The 13,428-nt window shown below is 35.3% G+C and overlaps 1 protein-coding gene across 6 annotated transcripts in view; it reads left to right on the top strand.

Annotated features, from left to right (window-relative positions):
- Positions 1-8,087, top strand: part of SNX13 (sorting nexin 13) — a 143,883-nt gene extending 135,796 nt beyond the window's left edge. For all 6 annotated transcript variants that reach the window (XM_036863039.1, XM_036863038.1, XM_036863037.1 and 3 more), the window contains one exon: positions 4,584-8,087. In XM_036863039.1, coding sequence (XP_036718934.1) covers positions 4,584-4,831 — 248 coding nt within the window. In that variant the 3' untranslated portion in view covers positions 4,832-8,087. The remainder of the gene's footprint in view (positions 1-4,583) is intronic.
- Positions 8,088-13,428: the final 5,341 nt, after the last annotated feature.

Below are 13,428 nucleotides of genomic sequence, written 5' to 3'. Positions count from 1 at the left end.
ACATAGGAGCACCTCAATACATAAGGCAACTGCTAACAGCTATAAAAGAGGAAATCGACATTAACACAATAATAGTGGGGGACTTTAACACCTCACTTACACCAATGGACAGATCATCCAAACAGAAAATTAATAAGGAAACACAAGCTTTAAATGACACAATAGACCAGATAGATTTAATTGATATTTATAGGGCATGCCATCCAAAAACAGCAGATTACACTTTCTTCTCAAGTGCGCATGGAACATTCTACAGGATTGATCATATCTTGGGGTCACAAATCAAGCCTCAGTAAATTTAAGAAAATTGAAATCATATCAAGCATCTTTTCTGATCACAGCGCTATGAGATTAGATATCAATTACAGGGAAAAAAATGTAAAAAACACAAACATGGAGGCTAAACAATATGTTACTAAATAACCAAGAGGTCACAGAGGAAATCAAAAAATACCTAGAGACAAATGATGACGAAAACACTACGATCCAAAACCTATGGGATGCAGCAAAAGCAGTTCTAAGAGGGAAGTCTATAGCAATACAGTCCTACCTCAAGAAACAACAAACATCTCAAACAATCTAACCTTACACCTAAAAGAAGTAGAGAAAGAAGAACAAACAAAACCCAAAGTTAGTAGAAGGAAAGAAATCATAAAGATCAGAGCAGAAATAAATGAAATATAAACAAAGGAAACAATAGCAAAGATCAATAAAACTAAAAGCTGGTTCTTTGAGAAGATAAACAAAATTGATAAACCATTAGCCAGACTCATCAAGAAAAAGAGGGAGAAGACTCAAATCATGAAAATTAGAAATGAAAAAGGAGAAGTTACCACAGACACCACAGAAATACAAAGCATCCTAAGAGACTACTACAAGCAACTCTGTGCCAATAAAATGGACAACCTGGAAGAAATGGACAAATTCTTAGAAAGGTATAACCTTCCAAGACTGAACCAGGAAGAAATAGAAAATATGAACAGACCAATCACAAGTAATGAAATTGAAACTGTGATTAAAAATCTTCCAACTAACAAAAGTCCAGGACCAGATGGCTTCACAGGTGAATTCTATCAGACATTTAGAGAACAGCTAACAGCCATCCTTCTCAAACTCTTCCAAAGAATTGCAGAGGAAGGAACACTCCCAAACTCATTCTGCAAGGCCACCATCACCCTGATACCAAAACCAGACAAAGATAATACAAAAAATGAAAATTACAGACCAATATCACTGATGAATAAAGATGCAGAAATCCTCAACAAAATGCTAGCAAGAAGAATCCAACAGCACGTTAAACGGGTCATACACCATGATCAAGTGGGATTTATCCCAGGGATGCAGGGATTCCTCAATATACGCAAATCAATCAATGGGTTACACCATATTAACAAATTGAAGGAGAAAAACCATATATGATCATCTCAGTAGATGCAGAAAAAGCTTTTGACAAAATTCAACACCCACTTATGATAAAAACTCTCCAGAAAATAGGCATAGAGGGAACCTACCTCAACATAATAAAGGCAATATACGACAAACTCACAGCAAACATCATTCTCAATGGTGAAAAACTGAAAGCATTTCCTCGAAGATCAGGAACAAGACAAGGATGTCCACTCTCACCACTCTTATTCAACATAGTTTTGGAAGTCCTAGCCACAGCAATTAGAGAAGAAAAAGAAATAAAAGGAATCCAAATCGGAAAAGAAGTAAAGCTGTCACTGTTTGCAGATGACATGATACTATACCTAGGGAATCCTAAAGATGCCACCAGAAAACTACTAGAGCCAATCAATGAATTTGGTAAAGTTGCAGGATACAAAATTAATGTACAGAAATCTCTTGCATTCCTATACACTAATGATGAAAAATCTGAAAGAGAAATTAAGGAAACACTCCCATTTACCATTGCAACAAAAAGAATAAAATACCTAGGAATAAACCTACCTACGGAGACAAAAGACCTGTATGCAGAAAACTATAAGACACTGATGAAAGAAACTAAAGACGATACAAACAAATGGAGAGATATACCATGTCATTGGATTGGAAGAATCAATATTGTGAAAATGACTATACTACCCAAAGCAATGTACAGATTCAGTGCAATCCCTATCAAATTACCAGTGGCATTTTTTACAGAACTAGAACAAAAAATCTTAAAATTTATATGAGGACACAAAACACCCCGAATAGCCAAAGTGGTCTTGAGGGAAAAAAACGGGGCTGGAGGAATCAGGCTCCCATACTTCCATCTATACTACAAAGCTACAGTAATCAAGAAAATATGGTACTGACCCAAAGACAGAAATATAGATCAATGGAACAGGATAGAAATCCCAGAGATAAACCCATTCACCTATGGTCAACTAATCTATGACAAAGGAGGCAAGAATATACAATGGAGAAAAGACAGGCTCTTCCATAAGTGGTGCTGGGAGAACTGGACAGCTACATGTAAAAGAATGAAATTAGAACACTCCCTAACACCGTACACAAAAATAAACTCAAAATGGATTCGAGACCTAAATGTAAGACCGGACACTATAAAACTCTTAGAGGAAAACATAGGAAGAACACTCTTTGACATAAATCACAGCAGGGTCTTTTTTGATCCACCTCCTAGAGTAATGGAAATAAAAACAAAAATAAACAAATGGGACCTAATGAAACTTAAAAGCTTTTGCACAGCAAAGGGAAGCATAAACAAGACAAAAAGACAACCCTCAGAATGGGAGAAAATATTTGCAAACAAATCAACGGAGAAAGGATTAATCTCCAAAGTATGTAAACAGCTCATGCAGCTCAATATTAAAAAAACAAACAACCCAATCCAAAAATGGGCAGAAGACCTAACTAGACATTTCTCCAAAGAAGACATACAGATGGCCAAGAAGCACATGAAAAGCTGCTCAACATCACTGATTATTAGAGAAATGCAAATCAAAACTACAATGAGGTATCACCTCACACCAGTTAGAATGGGCATCATCAGAAAATCTACAAACAACAAATGCTGGAGAGGGTGTGGAGAAAAGGGAACCCTCTTGCACTGTTGGTGGGAATGTAAGTTGATACAGCCCCTATGGAGAACAGTATGGAGGTTCCTTAAAAAACTAAAAATAGAATTACCATATGACCCAGCAATCCCACTACTGAGCATATACCCAGAGAAAACCAGAATTCAAAAAGACACATGCACCCCAATGTTCATTGCAGCACTATTTACAATAGCCAGGTCATGGAACCAACCTAAATGCCCATCGACAGACGAATGGATAAAGAAGATGTGGTGCATATATACAATGGAATATTACTCAGCCATAAAAAGGAACGAAATTGGGTCATTTGTAGAGACGTGGCTGGATCTAGAGACTGTCATACAGAGTGAAGTAAGAAAGAGAAAAGCAAATATCATATATTAACGCATATATGTGGAACCTAGAAAATATGGTACAGATGATCCGGTTTGCAGGGCAGAAATAGAGACACAGATGCAGAGAACAAACGTTATGGACACCAGGGGGGGAAAGGAGCCAGGGGGTGGTGTGGTGGTGGTGTGATGAATTGGGCGATTGGGATTGACATGTATACACTGATGTGTATAAAATGGATGACGAATAAGAACCTGCTGTATAAAAAAATAAAATAAAATTCAAGAATAAAAGAGGAAAAACAAAAAGAATAATACATGGTGTTCCCATATTTATGTGTCTCTAGTAACTTCCTGTTGCCTATGAGTAAACTCCAAACTTGCTTACCCTGACAGTCACAACACATTAGTCAGTTTTCCATTTTTTTCACCACTTTCTCTTACAGGAATCCTAAAATTCAATCAAACTTTACTACCCCATTTCTTGAGCCTGTCTTGTTTTCGTTTCCACTTAGTGCTCATTTGTTCATTCCTGTTCTTAAATCCTTCATCTGTTTGCACCTATGAAAATGCTGCCCAGGTAGCAAAATCTACTTCAGTTGTCACTTCCTTGAAGGGAACCTTTCCTTGTTAACTCATGTTGCATTCCCCCCTTGTAAGTGTCTTTATGCTTTTAGTATTTTAATGGCACTGTTTCTGTGTTGCAAGTTTTTTGAAATCATAGATCAACTTTCACACATTTTCTTATAATATTTCTCACTGTGCATTAAATGTAGTAAGAGTATGTGTATAGTGTTTTAGAGTTTACAGATCACTTTTCACATTATCTCATCAAGTCTTTATAAATTCTTACAGTTATAATGATATTGGTTATTATAAATTCCCATTTTATAGATGAGGATGCAAACTCAGGGTGGGTAAGTTATCATATAGGTATTAAGGGACAAGATTACAACTCTAATTTGGGGTTTCCTACTTTCTCCTGTGCTGTATTTGTCTCACAGTATCTATTGCATAAGTGCATGCATGCTTGCAAACGTATATAAGTTTTAAGTCCGTTATTAAACTTATGTTAAGGTCATTAACTGAATACTTGCTATTTATCAGTTACTCTGCTTTGTACTTTACATACTTAGCATAGTTTAGGCCTTGGATTTCCTTTGAATAATGAATTGTGTTTATTTCCCCTCTCCCCCGCTTCATTTAGATGAACTGAAGCACATTATTGGGGCTGAGACAACACGGAAAGGTATTCTTCGTGTTTTTGAAATGTTTCAGCACAACCAGTTAAATAGGAGGATGGTTTATGTCTTTTTGGAAGGCTTTTTGGAAACCTTATTTCCACAGTATAAATTCCGTGAACTTTTCAACAGACTGCATTCACGGTCAAAGCAGATGCAGAAATATAAACAGAAACTTCAAACTACTCAAGCGCCTTCTTTACAGAAAAGGTGACACTCCAATCTATGAAGCTGGTGTTCGTTTTGTCCAGGACTGATGATATGGATGGATCTTCTGGGGCTTAACTCATATACTGTTGTGTCTGCACCAGTCTTTTAGTGTCTCAAAATAGATTATTAATACATCCATAAGACTGTGGTTCTTCTCATCCTTGTCTATTATCCAGCCACTACCAAGAGAGATTTCTGTCTTAAATGATTTGGTGCGTATTTTTGCAACACTGAGAGGATACTGCCCCCATCTCAAGCAAGAATGATGTTGGTCTCTTCCGTTTCAAACTAATCAGCATTCTCCAGCAATGACAAAGTGCCAGAGTGTATATATGAGAGCTAAGGAAAGCACAAAACGAGTTCACAGATAAATTGGCTGATTTGTTTAACAGTGGGAAACTGTGCAATGTACTATTTGGAGGGATTTGTTTTGCATAATGATTTTATAGGTGTTTTTCAGAATTTTGATATAGTGTAGATAGCCAGGTGAGTGATCTTTGGAACATCTGTTTCAGGTCTAGGGAAAGTGACAGAATGCCCTTAAAGTATGAAGTAACATTATATCCAAATTACAGTTTTGTGACATAAAGTAAAAACCTAGTATAAAATAAAACCAGTCAAAACAAAAATTTCATTGGATTTGTTATTCATTGGTAGAAAACAGATTTTAATTGATTCTTATGTGTCTTAAGGGCTCTATTTTGCTCTTACGGTACTCAGTCATAAGCTTTATTTGGCATTCTGTGTGTAAAAAGAAGCATATGATGGCTCTTATTTAAGTTACGAAATTATTACAGTTTTCTTTAAGAGATTACTGATATATAATAGGGGCTATAATTTGTTGAAAGAACTGCCAAATACTTCTAAAATGTGGAAATTTAAAAACAGTACTCTATTGAAAGTTACTATATGATGATTTTAAATTGTGTGATCTAGACATACGTTAGGTGATTGCAAAAATAGCAAATCAAAGGATTAAATGAGTTTATTAGTCGTATGTAAACATACAAATTCTTAACTCTATTATAGTGTACATATATGAAAATAAATAATGAAACAGAACTATAATATTTTTTTAAAATAGGCTTTATTTATATTTGCATAATGTAAAATTCTACTAAATAAGCAAGTTGGCAAAACCCCTCGGTGTATACATTTAAGTCCCTAAAATAATTTTATACCAACAACAACAAAATACCTTTTCCAGTTTTGGAGCCTCTGCATTTCCTATAGTTTTCTCATTCTCCATTTGTCAATCTTGGAAGTCTTCATATGTTTTGTATGCAGGATTTCTGCATAGTTTTAAACTTCCACTGACTAAGGGTTTGGGTGTGTCAGCGTTTTTTGTTTTAAAATTATTTAACACTAAAACCTTAAAATAGTGAAGCTATTTATCAGACCACTGAGCCAAGATGCTGGTATTAAAAGAACGTCCGGGTGCTTAAGATAAAGGGACAGAGTATTGGTATCCCAGTTGTTTGGGAGCTTTAAGATTGGAACAAGATGTTATTGTCTTGTTCTCACTGAGATCCTACTTACAAAGTGAAGCTGAATAGAATAAAGCCTTCCTTTAAAGCTTTATAATAATAATCATATTTATTAATAACGCTGTTGTGCATACTTATAGTATGCATATTTTCAGCCTGTGTTGCATGTCTTCAGAATTATGTAAATGAAATCCCTTTCATTTAAACTTCCAAATGAGAAAAGATCCTTATTGACTCTGGTGGAAGATATAATATTTCTTCTTCTCAATGTGTCTTCCTGCCCTGGTCTCTCCTCATGCCCCAGGCTTTGGAAGAAAAGATATGTGAAACATGTCTGTAGGAAGCATCAGCATGGCCGTAAGTGCAATGATTTTCAGATATACCCCTGCCCATTTCAAGTATATTTTTGACATAAATCTAAGAGTAAGAGCCTAGTGTGTACATGTGAAAAAGCATTTCTAGATAATGTGAGGATCGCTGGCCATCAACCAGGGAAAGAAAGGTCATGCAGGTTGTGAATTTTCATGGAGCCCTGCAAGAGAACTGCAGTCATACCAAAAACTATTTGAGTAAATGGGTTTTTAAAATAATTTTTGTTTAAAAGAGTTTATATTTCAAAAGCAGAAATGTCAAATGGTAGTCTGTGTAAATGGTTATGCATCTTCTCCTTGCACATCTATGTTTTTACATCAGAGAGAGCCGTGGTCATGCTAAAATTAGAGATACTTTTTTGAATGACTTGGTCGAGCTGTGTGTAAAATATTTAACCCATAGTCAAGTACAGTGTACTATGTTTAATAAAGTTATTACATTTAAATGCATTTACTGCATATATGAATATATACATGAAGAGGCTTATGTCTTCTGATATTTGATTTTTGAATGTGCTTTTAAGTCAGTGGTGCCTTTAGGCAAGAACCTTCTAAATAATCATTCTTTGTTTGGGTTTTCTGACTTTTCAGGTAGCAATAAACTATTTAGAAACCATCACTACTAACTTATAGTTAATTACACTAAAAAATTGATTGTATGATTTATATATAAGGGTTAGATGGGGCATTTCCTATAGATTAGGGTTTCTGATAGTTGCTGAAAACAATTGTGTCCATTGACTAATGGATGCCCACTTTGGTAGCCTTAATTTTTTTTTTTTATTTAAAACCATTGAATATTTCAGTTCCTTCATTTTAAGTTTGTGCTTTGGTGTTTGGAAAAAAATCAAAAAGTTAAGTGCTACCAGGAAAGTGTACCAATTTTTAAAAATTAAGAACAATATAAAATTCACAATCTAAAATTTTAATTTGTGCAATATTTTCATTTAATGCATGTGTATTTGAGCAATTGTAAAATAAATGAATTTTTAATGTTTTGAGATCTAGTTTAAGCTGTCTTCTTAACCCAACAACTTACACTCCGTTGTTGCTGCATCCTTTTATTTAAGGACTTGTTTTAAAAGTCTTTTTGTCACTCCTTGTAAAATTCTTTTGTTATTAGTAAATTTTGCTTATAGGAGCATGGCTCCTGTATTACAAGGGAAAAATATAAAGAGCACATTTTAGAATTATAAGTGTTAAAAGATAACTTGTGCATATCATTCATTGTACAGTAAGTGTCAACTGTGTGCCTAACTATTCTATCAGTACTTCTTTAACAAAGAAGAAACAACAATCAGAATGTCAGTTATTTTTATTGAACTAAAAAGAAGATTAAAAATTTTATTTGGTTTGCATTATGTTTTGTCCATTAGAAAATACTAATAAAGTATTAACAAACCTTTTTGTTGAATTTTATTTAGTAGTGATGTATTTTTATTACTTGAAAAAATGCTTGCTCAGTTGTCCTTATTATCTGTGTGTATTTTCCTTTCTTTTCATTTTAGAAATCAAGCAATTCAAGTTCCAGGTTGATAGATGAACTATTGAGTGATTACTGACTTACAGCTAACTGAATTTAATTTTTCCTTTTATGGGGCAACTAATTTACTGCCACGTGTTAAAGAAACTTCATACTTCCCTACATGCAAAATTATAATTTTCTCATAGAGAGGAAGATCTATAAGTAATCCATTAACAATTTTTGTTTGATCTCTTTTAAATTCATAGCCTGCCTGCTATTTTAGAGGTTTCATTTCTAAAGGCAATAGATTCAATACTCAGAAATGTAGCTCTGCCTAGTTGGCGATAGTCTTTGCAGGCTTCTTGGATCTATATCCACAGACTTCTCAGACATCAGGGTAGGATTACTCCTACCCTACCAGTGGCAGGCATAGTGTTTCTCAAAATGCATACTGTAAAATAGTGGTCCCTTTAAGTTGTTACTGAAGGAATAATTTTATACTTTTATGTAACTTAATGTAAATCTACATTATTCGAAACCCTAAGATGTTCCTTCACAATTCAAATGATTGTATCAAAGGTTCTGAAAAGTTATATAATGAATAACTCTGTTTAACTTTGTTTTCCTGACTTCCCAAACTTAGTTAACTACAGAATCTTTTGTCATAAATACCTATTAATAGCTTGAGGATAGTGTTCCCAAGGAACGTGGTTTAAAAAAAAAAATCTTAGTAGGGGAGAAAATAAGGTGAGGCATCTTTAGTTAAACTCTATATAGAAAAACCCATGAATTTGGGAGATGGTGTTTTGGGGTGTTTTTTCTCCTGTTTTTTTAGCTTGTCATTCGTATGCAAAGTTCAGTGTTTGAAAGAAAAAGGACAATTTTTAACAGGAGATATTGAAGTTGAATTTGGCCCTGGATACCAGAATAATGAACTCAGTGAGGGATAATAGAGTATGTCTCCTGAGAAGTAGGAAAGATATTTGCTACTTCTTAAAGATCCTTATCTTGCTGATGTGATCAAAAGAGTAGTAACTAGGAAATGCAAAGAGGAGAGAGAAATGTAATATAGGTCAGAGTTTAAAATATGTGCCAGACATTAATCCATATATAATAAGGAGATGCTATGTTTGATCTAGGAACAATGGCAGCAGCTAAGAACCTAGTACTTCACAAGAAAAACAATTCATAGAATAGAAATTATACTTAACGTCTGTTTCCCAATGCACAGTGTATGAGAATTGTATGAAATGTGACATTTTAAGTTGGCAAACATGAACTTTTTACATATAATTGAGTGGAATAAAACAATAGGTCTAATTGTTTGTTGGAAACCTGCAAGACCACCCCCCTGGTGATTCACCAGGAGGCCTCTCAGGATTCGGCCTTCAGTCATACTCACAGCAAAGATTTCTTACAGCAAAAGGATATAGAACAAGATGAAAGGGAAAGGGTGCATGGGGTGAAGTTTGAGGGAAACCAGGCACGAGCTTCCAAAGTTCCTCTCCCAATGCAGTCTTGCAGGATACACTTAATTCCCCCCAGCAATGAGTTGTGACAGCACGTGTGAAACATGGCCAATCAAGGAAGCTAATTTAAGAGTGCCTACAGTTTTTTGGGGGGCCAGGTCATGTAGGCACCCTCTGCTTGACACCAAAATTCTGGACTCCTGGAAGGAAAGCACGTGTTCCACATAAACCATATATTTTGTACAAACGGTTTACGCATACTGAGCCACTTCTATCAGTTTTGGGAATGGTAGGCGTACTCCCGAAATCTAAGTTCTCAGATAGCTGAGAACAAAGGCCAACCTTATAAGCAGGCCTTTCAAAGGACAGCAGTCATACCTGCTATGTTAACTCTTTTCTACACAACTGAACACCTTGATCCGAAGAAATGGCTAACAGAAAGCGATGAGTCGCACTGAAGATCTTTAAGAATTATCCTTGTGTAGAAGCCTCCACACCTAGAAGTGGAAACATGGCAATTCAGATGCAGATGAAAGGGGAAAAGATAGTGATAACGTTATGAATGTATGTTGCAATCCAAGAAGCTGGAGGAACATATTTGTGTATTTCCAATAAAGATTCCCATAGCAACAGTTATAAAGCACTTATTAATCACAACTTTTTGAGGTGTAGATACTATTACCTTCTTCAGCTTATAGGTGGGAAAACTCAAGCATACCAAAGTTTTAGAGCTGGTAAGTGATGAGGCTGAAATCTCAACACAGGTGATCTTACTCGAGTCTGTGCCACAGTTTCTCAACAGTGGCGTTACTGATATTTTGGGCTGCATATAATTCTTTGTGGGAGCTGTACTGTGCATTAAAGATGTTTAGTAGCATTCTTGGGCTCTACCTACTACATAATGCCAGTAGCACTTCCCCCACCCGCAGCTATGACAACCAAAAATGTCTCCAGACATTGCCAAATGATGTCTGGGGGCAAAATTGCCGCCAGCTGAGAACCACTGATCTGTGCTCTCACTTACAAAATAAAGTAGGAACTGAAGACTTCGGTTCTGGGTATTGTTGTTTTTTCTCTACAAGCTAACATCTGACAAATCTGCGGCTAGTCTTGCAGGGAGAATGTAAATGGGATGCCTAGCCCTGCTTTAAGAGGAGGAGAAGGCTAGAGGCAGCAAAACCAAATATTTTAACTTGTCTTGATTTAAGTAGGCATCCCATAGTTGGGAAGAAGGGGAAGGGAAGAGAGGGGCTTTGCAACTGAGATAAACAAGAAAAGCAGGGTTTTTCTTGATGTTTAAAGATGTGAGATGAATGATTACATGAGAAAATTGCTGTTTTACTCCCATGACCAGGCTATTAACTCAGTAACATTGTTACTCATGGGATATTTTACTTTCAACTGTTGTCCTTTTTATTTTGTGAGCCAGTCTTTCTAGAGCCTGAAAATTCTTTTGCAGTCTTCTTTATAAGTAAAAGCCTTTCCTAAAATGCTCTTGTGTCTCCGTTTTCCTTTGACAAGTGAAAGTTCCCCTGGGATGACCAGGTGAACTGAGTTTGCCTCCAGGGATGCAACTCATTCAACAATTAGAGCTTTCACCCTTGCTGACTGTTTCCTACTTTTCTTCCCTCTGGTTCTTTTTCTGAGTCTAGGTCAATCTGGTTCTGATTTTGATTAGTGCACAGATTTTTTATTTCTCTGTTGGTGGAAGCAATGTTGGGAAGCTGATTTTTTTGTGGTCTGAACTTCTGATTCTCTCTCAAGCAGCCATTTGCTTTTTTTGTTTGCGCATCTTGAGGATTCTTAAGAAAACTTACTGGCATTTCAGACATAGGTTTAGTCTGGCCAATAGCAGGTCTCGCCTTGGAATTAAGTTCACATTGCAGCCTACACCAGTAATGGTGTTTCTTCTGCCAGAGGTAGAATCCTCCATGTTGTTTGTCTTATTTGCACAGCACAAAAAGCTAAAAAAAGACGTTCAAGAAAAAAAGTTTTTGTGCCTGCTTGAAAGATAGTGGCTCCTTGCAATCCTTTGTGTTTCTGACCTCCCTCCTTCCAAAGCTGCTACAACAAATTGGTGAGTTTTGTTCTTTATTTTTGATTCATGGATAAAGTTGTAAAAGTAAGCCTGCTACTTCTGTGTGTGTGTGTGTGTGTGTGTGTGTGTGTGTGTGTGTGTATGTATATAAGTGGTGGGGGGGAAACCTTTTCTCTCTTTGTAAAAGAGAAGTAATTAGCCTTTTACAAATATCTGTATATAATTGTAATACTGTATTCGCTGATCGCATTCATCCACTTTATTGTCTCTCAAGTTCTGGGAATTGAGTGAGCATAAAAATTGATCATTTATATGCACTACTGAGGATATCTAATTCAGATATACAGATTAACCATCAAATAGAGAGTTCATACAAAAATTTAAGAAAAATTGAAATTAGTTTTACGTGGTTTTAGAGTAAGAGTGGTTGAAATTAAGAATTTTTCTTGGTTTTTATAACAGTTTTATAAATGGGTCTGTATGTATGGTGGAATGGGACTGCAGGTTGAATGGAAAAGATTACTTCTGGTTTTTTACGAGCTTCATGACTTTCTATGCAACCTGAAGGGTGCTGAGTAGCCTGATTTTTCTTTCTCATTTCTTTAAAAACAAAACTCCATGATGAGCCAGGTAAAAAATATGAAAAAGAGCTTTGTGTTAAAAACAAACAAAACAAAATACACACGCATATATACTGAAATAACAAGAAATCCATCACTGAACTCCTCCAGAGTCCCCTCAGCTTGCTCAAGAGTTGGATGAAATTCTTTTATCACATGAGTATGAAGTATTTTCTAAATGTATTTGTTGATAGACTTACATGCCTTTGCGTATCTCCATAGATAATTAATAAGTTAATTATAAAGTCTCTTAAAGTTAATGGAGCTCTTACTTTGATTGCATAAATAGACTAATTAGGACTAAATAAATTGAAAATGAAAGAACAAAATAATTTTCAGAGAGAAAGCAAAAAAGTCCAGTGGGCAAGTTTGCTAGCTCTTTAATGAAACTCAAATACTTATTGAAGGAGGTGAGTGGAAAAAGTTAGCCATTCTTTAAATTAATGGCCTTGATTGCCTAGGATACAACATAAGAAACAAAAGTATACATATGTTGTATGTGTATAACAAGAAGAAATAAGGAAAATGCTAGTCCTTGTTTTAATAATTAGGTATGTAAATGTAGAAAAATATAAGATAATATTACTAAACAAAGGGAATACTTGGACAAATTAGACAGTTTTAATAATTTTGGTTTAAAATGACTATATGTTTTTGCCCTGGTGTGAAAAGTAACATTATTCTAAAGTTTCTAACTTATACAAAATTTGGATGAGTTTTCCGATGGAAAGCATAATTTGAATGCTATCAATTTCCTACACTGATGTAAGTTATGTTTGTCTCCAGAAAATATTTAAGATTATGAAAACTGTAAAAATTGTGTTTGACTGAATTAGCAGTTTTAAACTGGGGGTGAGTTACCCCTCATGGAACATTTGGGAATATCTGGACATATTTGACTGTCAGGGCTGGAGAAATTACTGTTAGCATCTTAATGAGTAGGGCCAGGGATGCCGCTAAATATCCTATATATAGCACCCCACAACAAAGAATTATCTGGTCCAAAATGTCAATAGCACTGAGGTTGCAAAACCCTGAACTAGATGTAATTATTATAGAAAAAGGATATGTTCCTCTGATGCTACAGATCATAAGACAATGCTATGTAGATAGTTATTGCATTTACAATGCCTATTTTTAAAAAAACTCAT

The sequence above is a fragment of the Balaenoptera musculus genome, chromosome 9 (genome assembly GCF_009873245.2).
Source record: "Balaenoptera musculus isolate JJ_BM4_2016_0621 chromosome 9, mBalMus1.pri.v3, whole genome shotgun sequence".
NCBI lineage: Eukaryota > Metazoa > Chordata > Mammalia > Artiodactyla > Balaenopteridae > Balaenoptera > Balaenoptera musculus.
The sequence above is the reverse complement of the archived record's forward strand: the minus strand, read 5'-3'. Positions and strand labels throughout refer to the sequence as shown.